At 49.9% G+C, this 25,986-nt stretch overlaps 1 protein-coding gene across 1 annotated transcript; it reads right to left on the reverse strand.

The window, feature by feature from the left end:
• Nucleotides 1-5,587: 5,587 nt before the first annotated feature.
• SMAP2 (small ArfGAP2) lies at nucleotides 5,588-24,388 on the reverse strand. Its single transcript, XM_069875498.1, has 10 exons — nucleotides 24,217-24,388; nucleotides 11,127-11,260; nucleotides 10,531-10,616; nucleotides 9,634-9,712; nucleotides 9,105-9,191; nucleotides 8,585-8,666; nucleotides 7,979-8,079; nucleotides 7,699-7,864; nucleotides 7,121-7,443; nucleotides 5,588-6,715 (listed from the first exon to the last, which is right to left on the reverse strand). The coding sequence occupies exons 1-10, from the start codon at nucleotides 24,317-24,319 to the stop codon at nucleotides 6,590-6,592; spliced, it is 1,287 nt and encodes a 428-aa protein (XP_069731599.1). The 5' UTR covers nucleotides 24,320-24,388; the 3' UTR covers nucleotides 5,588-6,589.
• Between the last annotated feature and the right edge of the window lie 1,598 nt (nucleotides 24,389-25,986).

Genomic DNA, 25,986 nt, shown 5'->3' on the forward strand with positions numbered 1-25,986 from the left:
TATTGCCTGGAAGGCACACCTGGGTACCCCAGGGAACATGGAAAACCCAAATACTTTGGCTTATTTTTTATCATCCGTAGACTGAGGATGCATTGGAGGATAACAGCATAGCCCACGGCAGACCACACAGCACCACGGTTCATAGAATCATGGAATGGTTTGGGTCAGAAGGGACCTCAAAGCTCATCCAGTTCCACCCCGTCCCACTGGATCTGGTTGCTCCAAGCCCCATCCAACCTGGCCTTGAACACCTCCAGGGATGGAGCAGTCACCACTGCTCTGGGCAACCTGGCCTTTCTGAGTGATGCCTGCACATTTGCTGCAATGTGATGGGTTTGTGGGAGCGATTCCTCCTGCTCTCTGAGAGCATGGCAAGGTGGTGCCACCACACCAGGGACTTCACGTGATGGTTGCTCACCGGACAAACCGAAACCCATCAAAGCCTCTTCACCCTCGGCACAACGCGCCCGGTCTCCCCAGGGAGCTGGTCCTCACTTCTCTGGGGAAGCATCAGGACCCACCTTATACTTCTGTGGAAGAACTAAAGCAGGAGAAGAGACGGCAGCCACGCTCACCCTGCAGTGCCAGCTCCTTCTCGTTTCTGAATGCATCATACCATGTGCCAGATGTTTTCCCTCCTCAAACTACAAAAGCAAAACAGCCAAGACACCCAGTTGCTTTCCGCACGCGACACGCCGGAGAAACCAAAAGCTTCTGGACTCCAGGTTTCTTTCCAGGGGAATGTTTTATTGCAAAGGGCATTTTTTTTTTTTAATGTACTCTGTGATTTGCAAAAGGTGACTGCACTGCCTAGGTATTTCGCGTTAGATTAGTTCCTCCCTTTCCTCCACCTTCCATTAGGAAAGGGTATTCAAACCATTTGACTACTTTCCAGATATTTTCCCTTAGAAAGAAGGATTAATATTAAATGAAATCCGCTTTGCAGCCCGTTCCATACCCAGCACTCGCAGCAGCGAGTGAGCAGCACGTAGCACCCACCTGAGACACAGATGACCTTACTATTGCACAGCAGATGCTGCTGGTGGAATCCAGGCACCCTACTTAAATGACAAGGATGGATTTTGCCAAAATAGCCTTGAAATGATACTTAAACATCCCAAAACTCTAGTTAGAAAAGTCAGGGCCACACAGCAAAGCACAGAAACCACTCTATGATCTCCTGCCCAGGTCTAAGTGACCCCTGGGTTTTCTACGAGCCTGGAATGGGCTTTGTTTGCCAAAGCTAAGTGAACATTTTCTAGGGCACCAGAAGGCAGAGCAGGCTTCTGGGCTCAGTCAGAAAGCACCTCCTGTTCATCATCATCACAGCATGCTGAGAGCCTGGGGAGAGGAGGCTTAGACGTAGTTTTCCTGAAATCAAGTGAGAGACACAACCAAGCCACTGGCCAGAATCAGAAGACAAAACCTATTCAGTGGCTTTGGAAAATGCCACAGAGCAACTGAGATGGAGGGAAGCATTCCCTCAACGGCCACCTTTCCCTGCTCTTAAAGCCTTTTCTCCAGCAGCAGTTACAGACATAGCTGACGACTGCAAATACAAGACCCAAAATTCCTATAGGAGTGGGATCAGGATTCCCCTCGCTGACAGGGAATCGCTTTGTGTTCCCTGTCTTACACGAGGTGAGACTTGAAAAGCCAAGGCTGTATTAGCCCACGTCAGTGCAGGTAAGAGGAGTTAATGCATTTCAATACCTTTGCTTGTTGAAGTGAGCTTGCAGACGCTCAGCAGCAGCGCGTAGTCGCAGGGTCTCTGCTGATCGAAGGCTCTGTATAAAATCAGCACCGGTGATGTTTTTTCAGGCACAAAGAGCCTATTTTCTTCCAGTTGATTCAGACGCTTCTTCCCAGATTGATATGAAACGCTTGGACAATGCACATCTCTAAACTTCCTTACGGGTGCGCATTCGGTTACTGATTTGGAAAATAACTGCATTTTAAAAGGTCAAGGAACAGTGTTCAGGCACCGTTCTCCTCGATGGCTGGATTCAAAGTCTAAATGCGTTTTGCATCACAGATGGGAAAAGATATTAAGAGCTCTCTCTGCTTTCCTTTGGGTTTTCATGCCTCGAGTCAGAGTTCTAAAATTACCTTCAGTAAAAGCAAGGTTTGCAGCCCGTGATGTGCCAAAGGCATGACTGCCCTGCCAATGCTTCTCTAGCAAAGCTGTTTCAACTGGAAGTCTTCCTTCTACTACACATTCACAAGCATAGAAACACCCCGACCCCTGGCTGGTTGTTAGAGGGGCAAGAGTTGTGTTGATGAGCTAACAAGAAGGTTGAAAGGCTGCAGAAAGGAATTCCTATGTGGGAAAAAAGGGTCTGCAATAAGCCTGGTTGGACTCGGTGGGATAAAGACGTGCTGCGTGCGACCCAGCTGCAGTAAAGACACAACAGACTTGGTGACCAGAGGTGACAATGCTCACCTTAACTGAGCTGGTCCGTGTTTAGGGAAGAGTTAGGTTTTAAGAGCAGACAGAATAATGTACAGTAAAGGGCCTACATGTTTGTCTTGCTGTCTGAATAACCGCCACACTGTTTAACCCCCTCATCTGCCTTGGGCACAGACCCCAGGACGCAGCACAGGAGCATCCAGGAGAAGGCAGTTGGCTTTGGCAGCTGCCCCAAGAGCTGGGGTGCCCACTGTGCCTGGCTGCAGCTCCGATTATTTGTATACCTCATTTTTTTTGGTCCCCACCACCTCCTTTTTATTTTATTTTATTTTATTTTTTTTAAAGAACCAGAGCTTAGTGCACTCTATCACGTTCAGGTTATTTTTTTTCTAACTGTGCAATGAAGAGCAATTACCTGGGGCGTGCGTTTCCCACCTGCTCCCACGCCGGCTCCTCTGCTTCATTTAGCACTTGCACTACTGATTGCTGAGCTAAAGGGCAAGGGAGGCCAGAGCGCTTCTCTGGAGGGAGGGATGGTTTGGTTGGACAGGAGGTACCCCTCTTCCATCTCTCCTCTTAAAAAGCATGTGGATAAAGAGCACTCCAGAGGCTGCCCTCGTTTGCAGCTCTGCTCCCCTGACACCCCTCCCTGGCAAGGAGACAAGCATCTCGGATGCAACGAGCTGAAGACAGCACTGCTGCTCTCAGAGGAGCAGAAAACCCTCATTAAAGCTTTTGTCTGGATTGTGGAAGGCCTGAGGGAGCCTCCAAAGCAGGCAGAAAGGGCGTCCCTCCGGCTGGAATGTTGATCCAGTTTCCTAGCAGGATCTCTGTCTGTATATACCTGCTAGATCCCAGCACTCACTAAACAAAGGGAACTTTGCCCTAATGCTTGCAGCGAGAACCGTGAAGCAATGCTTGATGCCAGAGAGCCTCTGGAAGGAGCTGCACCCCCTCCCTGTACCCAGCCGGCCAGGGACCCTGGCAGCGGATGCCTCGGAATGTTAGCACTTTGAAGTTGGTGGCCTTGTTGTCTTAAAAGGGCTTGATCTTTTCATGCAGTTTAAACTAAATAAATAATCTTCCCCATCATGTTGTCCTACTCCCCACCTCAAAATTAAGCGATGAACAAGCACCTGGACCACTTAAGATATCGTCCAGGACTCAAGAATCTGTCATTAATCTCAGTTTATACCTCAAATATAAAAATATCTAAATATGTCTTAATAACAATGCTCAGCAAAGTAGCAGCCCCAAGTCTGAACTGAACTTTGTCCTTGAATTTGATTACTAATGGCACCAAGAAAAACCAAACCCACATAAACACAGAGAAAAGCACCAAGGAATATTTTAGAAGCACCCAAACTGAAGCATTTGTCCTATCAAAAAAGGCAGAATTTCTATTCCTGTACCTTACAAATCTTCAAACACAGCCTATGCTTTTTAAGCTGTATTAGCTCCCCCTAAAAGTACATGGGGGCAGAATACAAATACGCAAAGAAAACTGACACAGAAGGATCCAAGATGGTTACAGATCTGAGGCAGCGAGAGATGCACCCAGAGGGACTCGGCCAGGCTCTAACTCCAGCCTTGGTCCCCTAGCTGCTGCTTCAGGCAGCCAAGAGGAGTATCTGGACAGGGATGCATCTCACAAGAGTGACAGAGCCACCCAAGGGCACAAATCCACGCTACGTCACCTCTTCCACCCTAAAGTCCCCAGCAAGCTGCATTGTGAACGATGTAAACAAGAGAATCCCATTAGACTGGGACATTGTCACAACTTCATTACCCACCAGTTAATTGCTATGAGAAGCTTAGCCTTCAGTCTCTAACAAAACAAGACATCTCACTGTTTGTGTGGCACACGTCAGCCTTAGGTCTTTCTGTGTGTCTGTTCCCTATGGGGAAAAGGAGAGTTAGGTGCAGGACTCGTGCAGGACGCACTCACCCTGGGTAGCTTTGCACTTTTGGAAGCCGGGATATAATTATATTAGAGAAGAAATTCGGCTGCCTTCACTAGTCCACTCGTATTTTGTGATAAACTTTGCTTTGATGACAGATTCGTTAAGTTTAACAACTCCACCTTAAAATCAATGCCCCAGAGGGGTGAACTGGGGGTCCTCTAAACCCCGGTTCATGTTCACGACAAGGGGATAGGCTTGTGATGGATACTTGAGAAAGGTAATAGATTTAAAAAAAAAGCAAACGGTGATTTTCTACCTGTGTTATGTACTGTTTTATATGTGCGTGGTCTTTCTTAATGTAAAACTCTTGTATTTTTGTGGTTTCTATGCAGCAGGACTGATGGCTGTGAGGCTGCACGCTATTTTGTAAAATATTCTTAGCCAGTTTTCCCAAGGAGGGAAAAAAACACCCTGACGTATTCACATTTTCATTGGCTTGTACCTGCATGTACAGTATTGGGGCAGCAAGTGAAGATGATTAAAGCCAGCTTGAAAACTATTCTTTGCTTGAGTTGAGCTTCTCCAAGCATCCAGCCCAAAACCACATGTGCAGCTTAAAGAAGCAGCCAACCTTTCCTTCCCCCTGCCCCCAACAGGCTGGGGAGGAGGGGAAGAAGAAATCCTCTCTTTTTTCTAAAAAGAGCAGGTTTTGACTTGAGGAAAGAAGTACTAGAATATGTAAAGCAGAGTACCATCAACCCAAGGCTCCCAAAGTTCGCTGAGCTCCCCCCTGCGCTGCACAAGCCTAAGGAAAACTGGCCTTTGTTTAGGTGACTCCCAAAGCCCCCCAGCCTGTCGTATTCTCAGTTACCACTTTTTGTAAAAGCTTTACATTCACCTTTCAAATAGACCTGGGTCAGGTTTTGTTGAACGTTCATGTAAAGCCACCGTCCTTAGAACTGCAGTTCTCCCTGCAGCCACAGCTGCTGGAATGCTGCGATCACCCACGCCCCTGAGCTGCGAGTCTCTTGTATATAAAAGTGTCAACTGACCTGATTCTGCCTCTGCCGAGCCGGTTCTTTGCACGCCGAGAGTCCTTAGCAAACACCGTTCTGCACCTGATATTTGGGACACGGCCCTGCTACGAAGCAGATGGAGTCGGTCTGATTTGGATGAAAGGCTCCAAGCCCCAGCACCTGAAGTGAACAACTCGCAGGGTGACAGCAGTGCTTAACGCAATCTGTTCTGCTGTTTAAAAAACAAGAGAAAGCAGTTGAGGTTTCACCGCAATGTTTTATTGGGGAATTTCCATATACACAGGGTAAAGCAGACCGCAGAAATCTGAATTCTTGCTCACGCTGATGACTTGAAGCAGTTGTGTTCTACTGAAGATGAGAAAAGAAATCTGACCCACCCACTTCTTAGGCCTAGATTAAAATGTCAAAAGCGAGCTGGTAAGGGGTACTGGGATTACACAGGAACAAAAACATATGAAAAAAGTATAAATTAGGATGTCATAGTCGTTTTAAAAGTGTAAGAAAACTTGCAGTGGGCTCTCAGCCCTTGATAAGTTAACTCTCAGTTAGATTGTTAAAAGTTAAATACATCAATACCACATATTAGACAGAAAAGCCACTCTGAAGTGCAAGTTTCACATTCTTAACAGCTTGCCCCCACACTGTGCGAGAATCCTGCTTGCTCACGGGGGGAGGGAGAGGGGTCTTCAAAATGACTTTGGTTCCAATGAGGGTTGGCGAGCCAAGCACAGCAAGGCCTCAGCTCCGGAGAACTCCACTCAAGGGAAGAGGTAGCAAGGCTTGCTTGCCCCTGGGCTTGGGTTAAAATCCAGTTCCTCAGCACCAAACAAGGTTTCCACCCCTCTGCTAACCAAAACCCCTCCTAATACTGGAGTTTAAGTGACTCTTAAAAGGCCTGACTTTACAGGCACTGTTGAGTACAGATTCCCACGTTCCTCAGTCCCACCTCTGCTCAGATGCCCAGCAGGACGTTAAGTGCTACCCAGAAGCATTAGTGGAGGTTTGTGCAAGGAGGGGGTCCACCCCAGAAGTGTGCATTGACTGTGCTAAATACAAGGGGAGCTCATGTTCTGGTCACTGAGGTTTCACCGTGTCTGACAGTGAAAAGGCAGAGGTGGGTCTCAGTTATGGAAAGAGGCTCAAGGCTGGGCAGCCAGCCGGAAAGAAAAACCCTGAATGTCTCATGGAGCAGTTTTGAAGAACAGAACAGAAGGCAAAAATGGTCACAACGCAAGGGATCATTTCCACATCTGAGTGCTGAGGGACTGATTGCTTCCCTGGGCACCTCCACTACCCATTGACTGTCCATATCCCATCATGCCATTAGCTCCATAGAAGTTCATCCCAGCCATCTGCTGGGTCATCTGCAAAGGGAAGAGGAGAGAAGTCAAGGCTCTGTCAAGGAGATTGCCAGCCCAAAGCAGTCACGGGTAAAAATCTTGCTCGTTAAGATCTTACAGGCTAGTGCAAGTTCTAAAGAGTTACAGTGAACAGAAGTCACGGGTTTCGCAGGCATACACCCATCTAGCAAGCTAAGGAAGTTCTAATTTTAGCTGATGTTGCACTGATTTTTGTTCTCCACCACCAAGACCTCTGAAGAAGTTACTCCTCCACGACCCCTCTCTTTGCCTGCAGTCCCAGAAGACCAACTCCAACCCAACTCCAGGAGCCAGGCTACATGAAAGTCTCCAGGTCACAGGCTAGGTTTAATTCCATGTGCCTCCCTTGCCCTCCCTCCACCTCTAGGGCAGCAGCAGATCACCCCTCACCTGAGCAATGTTCCACTGCAGCTGCTGCGCCGGCTGCACACCATAGACGGGCTGGGGAACCGCTGCCATGCCAGCTACGTAGCCAGCCTGCTGCGCAGCCATCATGCCGTTGGGGACACCGATGACAGCCGCCTGCACATTCCCCATGTATCCGGCTGGTATGGCCATGGGAGCCACCATCCCCGCAGCTCCAGGCTGGGCCATCATTCCCACCGACGGGGCCATCATGCCTCCCATCATGCTGCTGGAGGGGGCCACTCCTGGAAAGCCTGTATAGGCTGCTGCAGGATACGCCATCTGCGCCGGGGCCATGAACATCGCTCCTAGGAAAAGGCAGAGAAGTGATGAAGGGAAGAACTGCTGCGTTCATTGTCAGGGGCTGAAATGCTGACCTTCAAATCAGAGACTATCGCAGCGCTCACTTGGCTATAACATCCAGACTAAGCTCATTATGCTACTCACCAGTTCTCAAGAAGGACCGCCTACATTCCCACATCCTTGCTTGTCAGCTATCAGGACACCCCACCCACTCAGAATTAGTGTGCTGCGTTCGACAGCTCTATTCTGAGATCTGTTACCTTGCGCAGGCAGCTGAGGTGTTTGAGAGCCGTACAAGGAGAGGATAGAGTCTTTAGAGAGCTGCTTCTTCCCCACTTCCTCCCCTTTGCTTCCTGGCTCAGGGAAGAGATTCAGGTTTTCAGGAACAGAACCAGCACTTCCAGAGGTTGGCATAGAGCCAGCGACCTGAGACGGAGACAGCACAAGAGCAATAGCTGCATTCAGCACCAGGGCAGGACACAGACCACCCCAGCCAGGCACCCAACTGGGCTTTGTCAAGCATCGATGTTCCCTGCATACCTTCCTGGAGTCTGAGTTTGATCCTACCGACGCAAAAAGATCTAGATCCTTCTCTAAGCTGCTTGGCCTGCCGTTTGTAACTGCGGTTGTCACAGGAACATCTAGGAGAGACAGAGCTGTGAGGGATGTTCACACCGACAGCCTCAGGCCGAGGGGCAGCAGTTTGCACATATGCTGCTCAACCCAGTGACTGACCCGTTGGCTTCAGCCAACCCACACTGCCAGCTCTTTGCTCATCCTTCTGGTGTTGAGAAGGAACTGGCTCAGGCCCAAGGAAGTGCCCTGTGCCATCTCTGTCCTGTTAACCTCAAAGCAGCCAGGAACCACATGGTACCCGGACACCACTATAGCTGCTCCCATAACACTACGAGCACCACCACTGCACCAGCAAAAAGAAAACTGTTTCTGCTGCAGTGCTGAACACTGGGCTTACATTGTGCTGTAGCAGTTTAAGTAAAACCCTCCAGTGTTCCTATCAGCTACTGTTCACCTGATGTAGAAAATAAGTACTACAAGCTCATTGAATACGAGCTGATCGAATTCACAGGATCAAAGCTGGTGTGCAGGGCGCTGTAACAAGTGCAATAAGGCTGGAAAGGCTCTTACCGAGTCCTAGCAAGTCCATTACTGGCTCAGTAGATTTAGGAGAACTTTTTCTAGACTGCTGTGTTTCTTCTTTCTTTTGAGGCTAGGGAGAAAACACCAAAAGTTGTGTTTAAATTTGGTTTTACTCTGATACATTAGAGGCTTTAATGAGAGATTAACCCTTAACATCCTTTTCCAGTGGACATAAGTGCTTTGAAAATGATCAGAATTTCAGAGCAAGTATTGCCTAGCTGTTCTGTTGTCCCATCGTGCTGGAATCAAATTGAAGCATGCTCCCGCTGCTCAAGCTGGAAAGCTAAGCGAAGAGTAGCTGGATTCCAACCCGCTCCGCACTGCGAGGTGGAACGTGTCTGCTTAGTATCTGGATGAGCAGTGGCAAACAAGCTACTACCATTAGCGTGACTCAGTGCATCCACTGCTATGACTGTGGCCCAAAAAAATGCTTCCATATCAAGCTGCATTACCTCTGTTCTGCTCGAGATCTTTACAACCGATCCACAACCATGCCTTCTGGTCTTACCATTTTCACCTTCTCAAAGACGATAGGTTCCAGTTTTCTTTCCGATACTGGCTCATTACTCCTTTTCCATTTGTCATCCTTTTCTTTCTGCAAGGGAAAAAACCGCACTGACATGAGGGTCAGAACTCACATCGTAACAAGAGAAAGTTCAGACAGCTTTACATGATGTTGCTAGTCATCTAAAAAGCCACAAAAATACAGCTAAAGGCCTGTATTTCATAGGATCACAGAAGCTCTCAGCCTGTCTTCATAGTAGAGGTGCTCCAGCCCTTGGATCATCTCCGTGGGCTCCTCTGGACCCTATCTGAGGCCAGTGCTGCTCTACGCAAGGAGGTAGACAAGACAGCCTTCGAAGGTCCCCACCAATTTAAGCTCCTTCTACAAAATGACTGAAGGCAATCAACCTCGCGGAGATTAGTCACCAATACAGGAAGCATTTAAACTGCTTATTTTCATAGTCACTGCTTACTCATGAGACAGACACATGCATATCTTCACATGCATTCTGTAGAAGTGATTAGAAACTAACCCTGAATGCACTGATGTCAATACTTCGGTCCATGTATTTCTTCTTTTCATATTTATCCCGAATGAAGCTCTCCACAGCTCTGCAAGCAGCTTGTTAAAGACAAATGACTCAAGAATAGAAGACTTATGTGGTATTATTTGACGCGTGGATACAAGGTACAGGCTGTAACTAAACTAATGCCTGTTTAAATTACATTTCCAGCAGTAACTTTCTTAAAATAATTTAGTGTTGGATCCAACTATTTTAGCTACTCCATTGTTGCCTGTGGGCTATTCCAAGCATGATGGTGCTATAAAAGGTACATTATATCAGGGCTGAAATTCCTAGGGTATTTTCTTGACTGATGTATATTTACTTCAGCCATTGCTTAAGAGCACACACATCACTAGCTCAAATCACACAGTGGTCAGAGAAATGCATACAAAATAACTTCAGCTGCCAGTTTAAGACAAAAGAAGTGATGTTGGAGAGGTGCTCCTATAGCTGCACATCCCTACACCCCTGTCACGCTAGGCATCTAGAAACCCTCCTGAAAGCTAAAAGGTACAGATGAATTTTTCAGAAGCGTTAAATCATTTTATCCATCTCCACTGAGACTTTAAAAACGCTCAGCACTTTTAAAGTCAATCCTATTTGCCACAGATTCTAAAGTGCATCTCATGCAGTGGCTTCAGGCAAGAACTTCTGTGTACGACTTCTCCACCCTTTTAGCTCTCCTCTGCTTCACTCTAAGCCAGCAGCCTGTGGGTGAAGCAGCGCTCGGAGGGTGCCTAGCTCGGAACTCCTTCCCACAGCTGACGCCCAGGCACATGAAATTAAACCTCCCATGCAGTGCAGCTACTCAGCGATAACTTGAAAAGACTCCATGTTTCCTCAGCAGCAAAGAGGAAAGGATGCTGATCTGTTTGAGGTCGCCTGAAGTTCTCTGGCAGGTAGGCTTCATAAAGACGATTCGCTTTTCCATTTCCCATCTCTTGCATGCACTGCAATTCAAAAGAATTCTTGAACCATTTGTTTCACAGGTATTAAAGCTCTTACACACACCAGCATGCCAAGCTACCAGAAGGAGTCTAAGGCAGTTAGCTAGAAGGCAAGCGTAGACTTCTGAAGTCTGTTCTGTACCCAAAAGCCCCTCTCCCCTCCTTGCTGGGATCCCTGATGGAGCTGCTAAGACGTGTCTTGTACAATTAACCAATCCTAAGCACCACTGTACAATATTTATTCAAAGATAAGATAAATATCATATTAGCAACCTACAGTCACTTTGGAAGCCCAGGATTTGCCTTCTGGAAGCCTCAAGGTTTCACAGAAAGTCCGTTGTTTGTCTTTGCCCTCCACTAAGCCTGAAGCCAGGATATTTCTCCTCCCAATCCAACCTATCTTGATATCTTCCTTCCCAATTCACTTCCCACATCTCTGGCCTGTTCAGACTTTATTTCCAAGCTCACCAAGCCCCATCAACAGAACCACACTGCACGTTTCCCTCACATTACCTGTATCTGTTCCTGTGTCCACTGGTCGAGATTGACAGATTTCACCCTCGATATGTGAACTCCTAAGTTCCTGTGGATGCCGGCACAACGGATACAGATGAATACACCGATATTCCAGGACGCCCATCGTGGCCCTGCAAAGAGACACAAGCGTTTCACACCACCAAGCCAACCAGCAGGTGCCTCGAGCAACTGAGAAACTGTACCAAGTGAACTGGGACTGAGGCATTTACATTTGCATCCAGATCAGAAGTTGGAATCCGACACCAGCAGGATGTTTCAAGGCCGTCTCCCCATCGTTATACTTCGAGCTAGTATTTTATTGCCTCCCTCTTCCATTTTGAGAGCTCTATGCAAGACAGATGACTCTTAAGAGGAGGAGGGAAGAAACTAGGCAATCAGACCACCCAAGACACCATAAACCCCTGATTTCATCTTCCTTAAACTGATGTAACAGTCGTGTCAATATAAGCCTGCGTTCCTGCTGGGGAGAAACTCTCAGACTATTGAAGGGAACTGGTTCCAGAACGTTCACTACTGGCCTAGGAAAACAGCATGAGACACCCAGCATTTGAGATACAGACTGCAGCGTCGAAGCTCCTGTGGTCTCAGGCAGGAAGCGACAGCCAAGTAAGGGGAGCAGCACAGGCACAGCCCGGGACTCCGGCCCCCAGAAGCAGAGCTGGGGGCAGAAACCCCATCTGCAATCCTGGCACAGGGCTGATGGTCAGTTCACTCCACAGTTTCTACAGCTCTAATCGGATTCACAGTTTGCATGCGGCTTTCAGGCAGGCAGGAGAGCTCCGAGGTGTAGAAGGGAGATCATGCCAGGGAAAATCCACAAGGGTAAGATGAACAAGCTCAGTTTTACTCACTGCACACGCTCCTGCAAAGGCAATCTGGTGATGCCTTCCCCAGGGGATGGCAGAGGTCCATGGGCACTCCCATCCCCACAGGCGCCCCCCCAACATCGCACCCCTCTGTCCCACAGCAGGAAGAGTGGCTTTGGAAGGAGCCCTCTGCACTGCAAGACCAGCGGGACTCACAACTAAACCACCTCGTGAGAGCTGCCAGCCAGCTGCACAGTTCTCGTGGCCAGCTCCCACCACGGGTTGGACATCATTCTCTACAGGTCATGGGCCAAGAAGCCCCAGCAAAGCCACGTCCTGAATAAGAGACCCGATCGCCTCCACTAAACTGCACTGAGCCCTTTTTATAGGGACTACGGGCATTACTGCAGCTGAAAAGCTATTCTGTCTCCCCTCGCCACAGTTAAAATAGCAAGCTGCAAACTAATGAGGCTGAGGTGGGAGGGGAGAAGGGGGAAGCGCAATTTCAAAGTGCTAAAAAAGCAGTGCTGTACTTGACTCTGAGATACGCTAGAAGATTGTTAACAGTTTAATCCCTGTTTACTGGGAAACTCTAGAGTATCCCAAGGGATTCAGAGCTGCTAATGCAATCTGCAGCTCACGATCCCTTCCAGGGCAAAGGCAGGCAGCCTCTGACGTCCATCCAGCACCCATTCCAGCTAACTCAAGGTATAGTTTTTAAAAAGCTTTTATTAAGTTTGGCCTGCCATTGCTTTCGCACTAGAAGAGCTGCCCTTGAGAATGACACTAATTTAACAAAGTTGATCAAAGCCACTTCCCAGCTTAGGAACAGCCCCTGGCGAAGACCTTAACAGGAGGAGACTCCTGCCTATGTCCCAGTTCCTTTATTACACTCACCAAAACCCAGGGCTGAATGCATCAAAACAGGGGCTCACACGTTTAGCTGCACCTAAGTTTGCCAGTTCCAAAGCAAGGCATGGGAACACCAGGCTTTTTTGGCATTACACCAAGGCAAAGCCAGGAACCCTGATCCTTCATTTGATTTATTCGTAGAGTTCTCTCCCAGAGATGCTCTGAAAGCCATAACGTGAGACCGCTGGCAGGATTAAGCGTGAGATTCAAGGTTACATTTAAATTCTAGATATATTTAGCCTTTATAGGACTAAAAGGATTACCAGACAGCTAGATACTACATCAGGGCTGTAGTAATCAGCTCACTGCCTCGTCACATGTGCTGCCTCAAGCCGCTGCAACCTCCTACCCGCGATGCCACCGAGGACAGTGACTCCAGGGGACAGCGTCGCACCCACCCTGCTGCAGCGTTCACTCCATTGGTGACACAGGGTCTGAAACAGCAAGGGCTGAGAGCAGGAATAACACCCGGCAGACCCCAGCACCAGAGCAGCTTCCTCGTGCCACCGAATGTTAGAAAAATTAATACGTAGACTTTCAAAAATCCTCCTGGCAGCCAGCGTTTGGTTTAGTGATAAGCACACATGACACAGCCAAGGGCAGCTCTCCTCACTGATGCTTATCCCTTGCAGGGCCAGTGAGTGCCCTAAGAAAGGCTTCGGAGCCACAGATGACAGGAAACGCCACAAGTTTAGGGGTGAGGGGCCTGCTTTGCCCAGAGCCAGGAGGAAGACAGCGATCCCAAAAGTTCAGCAGCCTGCACTGACACAGCGGTGACTCCAGGGCCACACAAGCAGGGCACTCGGACAGTTCTCCAAGACGCTGCCTGAGGCCTGTAGCCAGCTCTGCTGTTCTACAAGGCACATGAATTTGAAATCTTTGTCTCGACACATCGTGCTTTTGGCTATAACTAGTGATTTCTTTAGCCTAGTTACACAGCCCTGTATTCTACCAACACTGGGATAAAAAAAGAGGAACAAGCTACACTCCTAGAGGGTGAGAAGGGACTTGAGCAGCTGCACACGCAAACCACTCGCCTCAATAGCAGTGAAGGGCTGGCACAGCAGGGCTCAAGCCAACAGGGAAAGAGATGCTGCTTGAATAATCCACGCTGAGCAGAAGAGAAGCCTGTCAGCTGCAGTGTGAGGCAAACGAGGGCAGTGAGGAACATCACAGGGTTTCTTTTGCCAAAAAGCAAGGGTATCCCAAGCAAGACAGCCCATCCTAACCAGGCTGCCACCAAAGCCCAGATGTCCTGGCTCAGCTGGGCCAGACGCAACACGCAGAGGCACTGGCCCAACACAGACTCTTACTAGACCCCCAGCTTTGCTGGGATCTAATGCCCCCAACCACTACACTAAACCAACATTTTTACCATTTCATGTCTTCTAAAGCACTTCATTTTGTAGGCAGGGCTGTGTGGGTTTCGTGCGGATGTAAACAAGCCACCCACTTCCCTCTTCTGAGGAGCTCACACCCAAAATCACAGGAGGAAATGCCCAGTGCAGATCTGTCTGGGGAGAGCTCTGTGCAGTCATTTCCCCAGTTTCACATGCCATTCGCAAGGTGACTGCCTTGCAGAAAGCCCCAGATGGTATTTGCAGACCACGTGGTGCAGCATTCAACTTCCCAAAAATGAAGCCAAGCTGAAGACTCTACAGAAACTGAGCACTGACAGAAGAGGCAAAAGACCTTTGGAGAAGCTAAGGGCATAACTTTTTCAGTGGAAAGTGGTTTTATATCAATAAGACCTTTCAGAGACCCACACAGCAGCATTTATCAGCAGTGCCAGAGCTGCCGTGGAACGCTATCTCCCCTCGCAGCCTTTGCGCACGCCCTGACACAGCGAGCACATTGCCCTCTGCTCAGAGAGTCATGGGCACTTCACCCCTTACACGCAGAAGGGTTTAGAAGGCTAACAAACATTTAGCTTCTTAAACCACCAGAAAGAAAGCTGAAAGAAATTGGTCCTCACATGAATGCTCCCGCTGTTGTTACGAAAACAGTTCCCTTGGGGCTGGCATCCTCACAGCCAGAGAGAGCTTTGGGCTGAAATGAAAACTCACTTCCCACCTGCAAAACTGGGAGTGTGCTGCAACGACAACCAGTATGAACCATCTGCCTGATGCTGCAGTCCATTTTGTTTCAGTTCTAGGGCTACTTTTAACACCCACAGTAAGCAAGTGACTCGGCACTAACCTGAGCTGGGCAGAGCTTGCTCTGTTCCAATTAAGCATCTCGTGCCCCTGGACCTCACCTCATATGTGCACAAATCCTTCCTCGAGGATGTCAGCCCTCTGCAGGTAAGCAGGAGATTAAAGAGAATGACAGTTTTGAGGAAGAATTGAACCAGATTGAAGAGTCCAACTATACCCTCAGTTCTGGCACAACATGCAGGCCAGCTCAGACCACCCTGGAATATATTCCCAGCCTGGCAGTGGTGGCAGGGAGATCACGAGCTTAAAAGCATCTCTGGCTCAGTCAGTTTTCATTTTAGAAAGCTGCACTGAATTCTTAGTGCATTCCTAAGCAAGGATGCACCACCAGCCAGCAGAGAGCAGAATGCCGGGTGCAAGAAACTCAGCTGCCCAGGCAGCGCTTCCAGGAGACAGATTCACAGCCTGTTTTATATCCCAGCCTGTCAAAATAAACACTGCATACCAAGCTGGTCACACCAGCTTCAGTGAGCATCGAAGCCAGAATCATTAAGGACTGCAAGGACCACCTGAATGATCGGCCCTTCCCGAAAAGGCTCCCAATTCCCTTTAAACCCCAGCACAGCCTGACTTGTTCGCTTCACATCTTAGTCACTTGTTGAAAGTTCACACCCTTGACTGTTCTTAATCAAGGGATCCCCAGGGGATTCACTCCTCACCCTTTATTCAGGCACTAGATTTTGGCTTCAGCTACCCGTGCGAGTTTCTTGGGTAATAGCTCTCCAGAAGGCATTTAAAAATAAAACAGAAGTTGGCTGCAAAGCCACTGCTCTTTTGAGATGAGAGGTCAGGAAAAAATAGATGCTTTCATAGGCAGGAAGGAGAGTGCATCGCTATTCAAAGCCTAATGAAATATTCTCGGTGCAAACAGCCAGTTGCCTGCAAGCGCTCCTGCAAAGCCCAGCTGCAGGAGGGAGATGTGCCTGCGCAGCCCATTGATCCCGAACACTGCTGCATGTGTTGGACCACAGCATCGTACAGCACACACAGGGGAAGTGGATGTGAGAAATCCTCCTTGGAGCAGGATAATCCCTACGAGATGACATTCACATCCTCTCGCCCAAGCCACCGCTTGGAAATGTCTCAGAGTCAAAGCTGAAAAGCCCCGATTTTTGCAGAGCCAAATGAGGAAATCACCAAGTATCCAAGACCGTCCTTTGTCTTGTGGTTTCCTTATTCTGGAAAGAGATTGCTTAATGACTTGCTGAAATTCATTCCGCTCATAGAAAAGCTATGACAAAGGCTGTCTTACAAAACAGCTTCCTCCGCTCTTTGCTCCAGGGGTCTGTTCTACAGTCAAGTGTGGGAAAACAAGGTGAACTCTGCTAGGGAGTAAAAGCCCGGTTAAACTCAACTTCACAACCTCTAAATTATGCTCTTTCATTATTAACCCAAACCAGTTACTGCCCTGAGCATGGAGCCCGATGCAGGGTCCATGGACCCATCGGAGGTTTGTGAAGCGCTAATATCTGCTGCACACAGACTGGGTACCAGAGGAAGTTCTGTGTAGTTCTCAGGAAGCCGGTGGAACCCAGTGAAACAGGGATGCTAAAGCCAAAAAGCTCTAACTAAGGGAATTTGATGGGGATATATACCCAATTAAGTAGTTCAGTGGTTCAAACTCAGCTTTTTGCCACCCTTTGAAAGAGGAAAGGGCTGGTTTGGGGGCTTTGTCTTGCTTTTTGTTGAGTAAAAGACTGCTGCAGTAATTACACACTTTAACCACTCTGCAGGAAAAAGGAAGAGCCAGAGGCATCTATGGGGGTTGAGAATATTGCTTTCAACAACAGCTTGGAGCTTTGCCTTAAAAATTTTCTTGGCTGTGTTAGCAGCAGCGTGTCCTCCCCTTCCCCAAGCCATCAAAATCCCTACAGGTGCCTTACTGGCCAACTCAGACCAAGCTGCCTGGTGCTGGCTCTGTCTCCTGTCAGGAAAAGACTTTAAATCTTCTCTCGTTTACCAGAAACAGAGAACATCTGAGTGCCTGGTGGCCTCGGAAGGCAGCTCCACAACAATGTTTGACCTAACTTTGAGTAGTGGTGAGCTTGCAGAAGCAGCCCTCAATGCAGGTCTTATCATTACATCTTGTTCTTGGAAAAGGTGCTGCGACAGTGAAAATGCAGATGCAGCAAGGTGGAGGGAATTAAAAGAGATGCTGTGAACAGCAGCATAGGTCCTCCGTGCTGTTTAAAAAGGTGATGGTTAATACTTCAGTAAATAAAGTGTGAAAGCAACAATTTCAAGAAGATGCCCTAACAAGAATAGGACTGGTTAATGTGACCAATGCTAGTGACCACAAGGCCTAAGAATATATAAAAATCAGCCAAGTTCCCCAGTCCACGTGCTTCCAGTGAAGGTCGGCATAGTGAGAGTGCCAGCATATAGATGGTCAATACCAGAGATCAGGATTTCAGTGTTCCAGAGACCAACAGACATATCTGATCATTACAGACAGGTCAGTGTGAGGATTTGCCAGGGTTAAGGCAGCAGATCGAGGCCTGAACTGCCACGAAATGCACAGACCCTTAGGTAAGAGGTGAAGACCATCCCTGTACCCACATCTGCACGTGAAGAGAGCAGCAGGATGGAAACTCAAGTCATTACTGTTTGACGCCATTAAAATTCAGCTTGGAATTTCTCCACCATCAAACCCCTTGCAAGACATCTGCTCACACAGCTTTAATGCTACAATGCAGTTTAAAAACATTTAGACATGACCTTCCAGTCTCAACTGAGTTGTGGAGATACGAGGAAGCTGCTAAGTCCTTGAAATAGCTCCTAGCAGAGGAAGGAGTCAGCTCATGGCCACTTTTTGCTTGATTGAGACTCTCTTCAATACGTGGAGCTAGACAGGAACTGGTTTTCACCATCAAAGTCACAAAAAAGGACAGGAAAGGGCACAAAGTGGCTGGTAAGGAATGGCATGTTTTGCCAAAAACAGAGGTAAGCAGTTCAAGAAGGTGCTGAAGGTCCAACCACAGCACAGGTAAATCCAGCTTCACACTCAGAGGAAGCTTTGCTCCAAGACAGTTTCTCCTAAAAGCTCAAACTTTCTGCCCTACATTTCCTGGGACACATGAAGGAATTGCTATTCTGGATCAACCTGAAGGAGACCAAAGCTATTCTCAATTCTCTAGCTGGTTTTGATAACCTACTTGCATTCTGAACGACGAATTACCTTTAATTTGCAGAGGCAGTGTCTGAAGAGGCTGGCACACGAGTTCTGAGTGCGTTTGATACCTTATGTAATCCCTCCGGCAGTTACTATAGGAACAAACTTCTCCTAAAGTTGCAGCAATGCTCAGAGAATCACATGGCACTTCTGGACCCTTAATTTATAGCCGCTGCTAGGCAGTCACTCCCCATTTCCCAGGCAGGTCAATGCCCTGGTACAGTCGAGCGCTGCTGTTAAAGCTGACGTGGTTTGCTGAGATGCCCTCCAATTGCAGGATTACCTTCGTTATCTATTTCTGGCAGATGCAGAGATGCATCCTGTATGTGACTCAGAGCTCTGCATCTCTCTTAAAGCATATCTTCCTACAACTCTCCTGAGCATAAACCAATTCCAGAATAAGACCCCACTGATGCTTTTTCCCCGTCACTTTGTGGCTTGAATGGGAAGTTAAAAGTTACGTGAAGCGGGCGAGTGTAGAGCCAGCACCACTCAGGTTCTCAGACGAAAATCGCTGAGGGATAATGCCAGTCTCACAGGCAAAGTTAATACTTGAACATTTACACTCTCTTGACATTAACGCTGCTTTATACACAAGACTGCTCCTTCCAAACCTGACTTGAGAAGAGCAGAACAGTTCAAAAGCAGAAGAGAAAATGCAGCGCTGGTGGAGATAACCACAGAATATCATGACTGCAAAATTAAAACGAGTATACAAGCACAAGCTTCCATTTCACAGGAGTGAGCTTTCTCCCAAGACAAGATTTTCTAAGCTGAGAAGCTTCAGTGCCGCCGCTTTGGTTTCTGAAGCCCACTGCAGGCAAGCAGCACCCATCGCTGCCCACTGCTCAGCGCTCCCACAGTGATCATTCCTCCATCACATGCAGTTCTAAGCAGCTATTTAAAAAGTTGCTTCTCTTATCGCTTTTACCAAAAAGGAAATTCCGCTGCGATTCAATCGTCTGCTGATGGAGGAGTTGAGTCACAACAGATTTTTGCTGAATATTAGCAACCTGTTTAATATTAATACTAGTTTAGCTGGACTAAGCCAACTGTAATAAGCTAACCCCTTTATCCCACTGGAATTCATCCTTCCTCAACTGCACCTACTCCAGCCTCAAGCTGTTAATCCTGCTCTTCCTGCTTCCCCTCCACTATTTAACCACCTCTTAACAGGTATTTTCAAAACTCTAACCCTGTTTCAGAAAAAAATGCTTGAAAAAATAGATGTGGGTTTGTGTTGTGTTCAGTAATAGTTTCCCACGCAACCACCACAGGCGGAAGAAGGGGTTGATTCCGGCTTGGAACCCACAGCTCTCACAAGACATGAGGGATGAAGGGAAGAGTCAGACAAACCAGGAGGAGCACAGGGCAACCTTAACTGATGGACAGACAAGAGCAGTCCTCGCTGGTGCGCCCTTGGAGGAACCTGCCATTCCGATGTCAACGAGACTGGATCCAAGGAGCCTGTTGGATAGATAGGACTGGGAGAGCAGAGGGGAAGAGTTTGGGAGAAGGAGAGAATCAAACAGAATTAGCTGTATATTACACAAGGTCAGCACAGAGCTTTAGAGTAAAAAAAGCAGAGAAGAATCCAGTTAACGTAAGCTTTACTCAACATTTTCTATTTACTGGAAAACATCTGAACTTTTAGGTCAAGTTCAGCTTGCACCCACTACACCACATCCCTCCAGCTATGTCGCAGTTTCAGCCCCCAGACTCATTCTGATGTTCAGCAGCACATCTTCCAACAGACACTCAGCACAGACTGTTTGACAGCCACACTCTTAGACACATGAAATCCCACCAGCAACACAACTGCCCTCAGGAGCCCCCTTGCCACGAGAAATGCACTGGTAGAAAAGATTCCACTCTCACTCATCACGAGCTTCTTTAAGGTGTTTTAAGTGATTCGCACAGCAAAGGCCTTCAAAAAGAGGGTTATGATAATTTACCACTCCAGCTGTTAGCAGAGACAGCACCGTACCACCTGAGCCACGTAGGGCAGTGCTGAGGGAGAGCTGCGTCGCTGGAGGTGTCACTGCTGCTGGGACTCTACGCCAGATCACTGTGTTTCATCAGCAATACCAACATCGTGCTAGCATCCACAGCTGGAGGTGAAAACCACCAAGACGAGTAAACTTTGGGAGCGCTTGCAAGGGGAAATCAGTGGTTCTGTTTGTGCCTAACACGGCTGGGCTATGTCCTGAGAGGCTGCACTGAGCTCCCAAGGCCTCAAGTTCTGGTCAAGCAATGAAGACCCCTCTCATACACACAAGTTTTCCCTTTGCAGCTCCACCAGAAAGCCAACTGGCCTTGCTCTGCTTTGCAGAAGATGCACTACTCACTACCCGCGCTTTTCAGCCAAGGCCCCAGCTCACCCACAGTTACTCTGGACAGAAAGTTTGCAAAGCAAAGAGGAAGAGGGCGGCGAGAGATCTCACTCAACTTCCTCCAAAAAAACAGAGGGTCTAACTCCTGTAGTGTTTGTTGCTGCTGAGGCAAAAACCACCCTGAGCTTGTTTTCCCACTTTCCTTGTCCTTTTTTCCCTCCTCCAACTTAGTCCCAAACGTCAACAGCTGTCCAGGGAAGGCAGAGGGTAGGCATCAGGTGTGTGCCTCTGCTGTTCTCCTTTCAGGCTCAGCTGGGTCACTCTTAGAGTAAAATTATGCAGTGAAAGCATGTGAAGCCATTGCAGTTGCCAGCAGCTGATCAAAACGAACACCTTTGGAAGAGCAACGGGCCCCACAGAAGTTACTTGAATCCCAGACAGATGATGCAAGGAGAATAGATTGGAAAAATAAGTTTTCCCCTCTTATCATAGTTAGAGATGCAAGCTAGACTAGGAATCACTTGTAGGCACTACCTGATGGAAAGCAAGTAAAGACAAGAACAGATGACCATCTTCTCTCAGCGATTGCTTTAAGGGTGGGAGAGATGGGAGAAACCCAACTGTTCACCCACTGGGCAGAGCCAACATGAGCGTGTTTGCTCTGCTGGCCCCAGAGCACAGGGCCTGACCAGCAGCCAACATCAAAGCTGATGTTCCTGAAAACTGGACTTTTACCCCAACACTGAACTGCTGTAGAGAATGAAATCGAGCGGGTTCATACCAGCACTGCAGGTCATGTTAACAGGTAGCGTAATCTCCTTCAGTTCTCTATAGAGAAGTGGAAAAAAGGCAGTCATGAAACCCAGCAAGTAGTTTGGTTTTGGGAACAGGCATAATGGAAGTGTGGGTGGCATCTGAACAGTCTCTGCCGATGTGTCATGCTGGCTTTGAAACACTCCGATCAAGCAGCGAACCACTACAAAACTCAGTAACTTCAGCATAAAAGCAGATGGTCAGAAGCCAGCACTTCATTGTAAAAGTGTCTTGATAGGCGCTGGAGGAGCTGCAAGGTTCCTACTCTGCCTTCAACTCTGACTCATGCAAAAATCTTTATCTTGAATGTGAACTGAGAAAGGAAAGAGGTGGCACAAGGTGACCATCTGCACCACCAAGCAACCCCAGCATCATCTATTGAGCGACCAAGTTCCAGCTCTGGCCTCAGCACACTCTTATCACAGAACCGTACACAAGGACATTCTTCGTGTACCTCAACCAGCACCACTAGTGCTGCGATCAAGTAAAAACAGAGCTGCAGTCAGGGGTACGGAAAAGCAGCTGCTCTTCCAGGTAGCCCTAGAAACGTTGGGGTAAGGCACCTGGAGCTGGTAAACACCACGCAGCCTCTCACTAGTGCAGACCTGCAAAGTTTTAGTTATTAAGGAGCCAAATATCAAATAAAACTTACTCTTTACTCTGCACAAGCACACGTGGGCCACACTTCCATATGCAAAGCAGAGCATTACGGTTACTTTCAGCAGCAGTAAGGACATCGGGCCTTTCTGGTCACTGCTGCAAACCACGTGCCTTGCAAGGAGACCACCCTGCTAAGCCACAGGAACCAAAATGCAGCCCAAGATGACGCTTTGACTGGCCCAGGCTACCAGCCAGACACCCAGGCAGAGAGCCTGCTGCACACACACCTCCTGCAGCCACAAACTCTGTGTTGCCCTCAAGAATCAGATTTCTCATCTCCACGAATCTCATTAGTGGATAATTATTTTACCAGATAACTCAGCAGCACAGCAGCTTACTCTTCGTGACTGATGCAGCCTACCTACCTTCCCAGCCACAAGCAGCTCCCAGCTTTAACCTGTAACCATGATGAGAACCGCTTTCCATATTGTGTACATTCCTGTCTCACAAGACAAGATAAAAGTTATTTTCGCCCTTGGTGCTGGCATTAAGGGCCCAGAGATAAGGGAATTGCCAGCACGAGGAACATTCTGCTCTCTGCCAGCACCACCACGTTCAGCCTACGTGGTCTCCCAAAGCCCAGAGTGAGCCACGACTCAAACTTCACCACCTCTAACATCAGCTTGGTTGTTATAATAGAGTTACTGTGGTTTCATGTTTTTTTCAGAGCAGGGCTTAAAGCAAACCTCAATATCCCCATTTCTAGTGCTGTTTAGTGGCGCTTTCTGCAGTTTTTCGAGGTCACACTGAGGTGACCAATTCTTCCATTTACAAATGGACACGGAAAGGCAGCCCTGCTCTGAGCTCCTTTAGTGCAATTACTGGGAAACAAGCCTCACGTTCAGATCTCCAAATCATTATCATTATCAGGTCATTAAAATATGATTTTAGGTGGGCATGGGCATAACCTTAACCCTGTGTCTACAGGAAAGCAAGGCATTCTGGAGGAGCAAGCTACAGGAAGGATCTGCATGACCACAGAACAAGTATTTGTATTTATGTTTTGTCTTCTAGAAGTTGGACACTTCCACCCAGCCTCCTCTCTACCCGACTCCAGCTCCTTTCTGGATCACAACTTGCAGTATTAAGTGGAAAAGGAAGCATGGGACAAAACCTGGAATTCTTCAGTAGTACCTGGTGCCAGGGCCAGGTTACAATTCCTTCCTTTTCCTTACACACTGCATCTCCTACTACGGATGCTCTAGAGATGATCTGCTGCTCAGCCTACAGCTGTGATTCACAGGATGTTACTCCTCAGCCGGAATGCCCTCCAAAATTACGCAACGCCGGCTTTCCAGGTTCCTCTAACACGAGCCTCCTCTAGCAGAGCAGTCCCCGCTCGGATTAGGTGTTGTCACGCTGACAGCCGAGGTCAGGCCCCGCGCAGCCAGAAAGCCGATGGGCGCCCGTAAGCGGATCTCACGCAGTTTTCCTCTCGCCTCTCGTCCCACACGAGCAGGAGCTGCGGATACGGGCTCAGGGAGACATCAGGAGCTGCTTCTCCAACTGTGCTTGCAGCCCCCCACTAGATTAAACCTCAAGTCTGGGTTGGGTTTTCCCAACACTAACCTCCTGTTCAGACACAGGGGAAGAGACTCACGGTGTCAGGGACCCCCAAAACTCCCTGTGCCCAGCAGGCAGCACCGGTGCCCCTGCTCCCCCCCTTCCCGCTATTCCTCAGGAGGGCAACTTCCCCTCAGCTCCAGCTCCCTCGGGGGATACCGGGGCACGCAGCTGCCACCCCCAGGGCCAACCCAGGTCCCCGGGGGACACCGGAGGGACCCCAGACAGCGGAGCCGGGTCTCCAGTGTTGGGGGAGAGGGGGAAGTGATACCCGAGAGACCCCGGACAGCGGGGCTGAGCCCCCAGGGAAGGCGGAGGGTGGACACAGACAGGCCCCCAAGTGCCAGAGCCGGAGAGGGGGGACTCTGGAAGGGCCCCGGGCGGCGGACCGGTCCCTAGGGAAGAGGTGGGGGGCACCGGAGGGGGCCCGGACACCGGGGCCGGTCTCCGGAAGGTCCCTGGAAGGTCCCCAGGAAGGAAAAGCGGGACACCTGAGGGACCCCAGAACCCACCGAGGGAGCGACAACCGCGGCGACCCGGCCCCACCGGTGCCCCCAGGCCCCGCCGCACGGGGGGAGGCCCCGCCGGTACCTTTGGCCTGGCAGTCGGCGCAGAACTTGTTCTCCTCCTCCACCAGCAGGCCGGCCAGCACCGCCTGGTAGCGGTCCACGTCGCGGACAGACTTGCCCGTCATGGCTCGGCCGCCGCCGCCCGCCCGCGGGTCACGGCGCCGCCGTCCCGGGCACCCGGCGCTTCCGGCTTCCGGCCGCCGCGCGGAGGGGGGGGGAAGGCGGGGCGTCCGCGGGGAGGAGCCAATAAGAGGCGGTGCTCGCACTTTAGCCCCGCCCACTCCCCGCCGCTGATTGGCTGCGGGCGCGGCGGCCCCCGCGGGAGCCAATGGGAGGGAGGCGGGGCGGAGGCGGGGGAGGCATGAATGGGCAGGGTCACGTGACGGCCTGAGGGGTGGGGGGGGTTGGGGGTGCGGGGGAGTGGGGGGGCTGGGGGGGTGCAATGGGAATAGGGGGAATTGGGGGGTGCAGGGGGGAATTGGGGGCTGTGGTGGGGTGCAGGGGGGATTAGGGGGTGCAGGGGGAATTGGGGGTACAGGGGGAGTTGGGGGGCTGGGGTGGGGTGCAGGGGGGATTAGGGGGTGCAGGGGGGATTGGGGGTGCAGGGGAAGTTGGGGGGCTGGGGTGGGGTGCAGGGGGGATTGAGGGGTGCAGGGGGGAATTGGGGGTTAGGGGGTGCAGGGGGGATTGAGGGGTGCAGGGGGGAATTGGGGGGCTGGGAGATGCACGAGGGATTGAGGGGTGCAGGGGAGTGGGGGGCTGAGGGACACGGGGAATTGGGGGTGCAGGGGAGTGGGGGGACTGGGGGTGCAGGGGGGTTTAGGGTGCTGGAGAGGGGTGCAGGGTGGGTTGTGGGGGTTCAGGGAGGGATTGGGGGGTGCAGGGGAGTGGGGGACTGGAGAGGGGTGCTGGGGTGCAGGGAGGTGTGCAAGGGGAGTGGGGGACTGGAGAAGGGTGCTGGGGGAATTGGGGGTGCTGAGGGGAATTGGGGAGGTTGGGGGTGTAGGGGGGTTGGGGGAGATAGGGGGGCTAGAGGGGGATGCTGGAGAGGTTGGGGGACTGGGGGCTTTAGTGATAAACAGGCTTCCATTAGGGGGCTGGGGATGGGGGGCTGGAGGTTGCAGGGGTGCTGAGGGGGATTGGGGGACTAGAGAGGGGTGCAGCGGGGTGGGGGGCTGAGGAGGGTTATTGGGGGGAATGGAGAGGGGTGCAAGGGGGATTGGGGAGCTAGGGAGGGGTGCAAAGAGGGATTGAGGGTCTGGCTGGGGGCCTTGGCGGGGGGGGTGGGAGGTCTGGACATCCTGGTTGGGGGAGAAGAGATGCTGACTGGGGGTGCAGGGGTGCTGGCTGGGGGATGGAGAGGGATCTGTGGGGTGTGGGGAGATGGCAGGGGGGGCTCGGTGGTCTGGAGGAGCTGGCTGGCATTGGAGGGATGCAGTCCCTGTTGTCCCTTCCCTGCTCACTGGTGGCTCGATGTGAGGAGCAGAAACAGCCTTGATGCTGTGCAGGGGCTGCTCAGCGATAGTAAAAACATCCCTGGGTTATCAACTCTGTTCCCAGCCCAAATCCAAAACACAGCCAGCCCATCCCAGATACTGTGGAGAAAAATAACCCCAAACCAGCACAGGGCAGAAAAATCCTGGGAGGACGGAGATCGTAAACCAAACCCTGGGTGGAGGGGCTGGGGGCAGAACCTGAGCAATGGCCGTAGGTGACAAGCTGCAACCAAATGAGTGATGGCATCAAAAGGAGAGAAAAATATGTCATTATGGAGTAATTGGAGAAACACTTG

Source organism: Phaenicophaeus curvirostris, chromosome 23, assembly GCF_032191515.1.
Source record: "Phaenicophaeus curvirostris isolate KB17595 chromosome 23, BPBGC_Pcur_1.0, whole genome shotgun sequence".
NCBI classification, from domain to species: domain Eukaryota; kingdom Metazoa; phylum Chordata; class Aves; order Cuculiformes; family Cuculidae; genus Phaenicophaeus; species Phaenicophaeus curvirostris.

Coding starts and splice junctions, on each gene's coding strand:
- SMAP2 (XM_069875498.1), bottom strand. CDS start 24,319: ATGACGGGCAAGTCTGTCCGCGACGTGGACCGCTACCAGGCGGTGCTG. Junction 11,261..24,216: donor CGCCGACTGCCAGGCCAAAG/GTACCGGCGGGG, acceptor GTCTCTTTGCAG/GGCCACGATGGGCGTCCTGG. Junction 8,080..8,584: donor AATGGACTTGCTAGGACTCG/GTAAGAGCCTTT, acceptor TGTCTCTCCTAG/ATGTTCCTGTGACAACCGCA.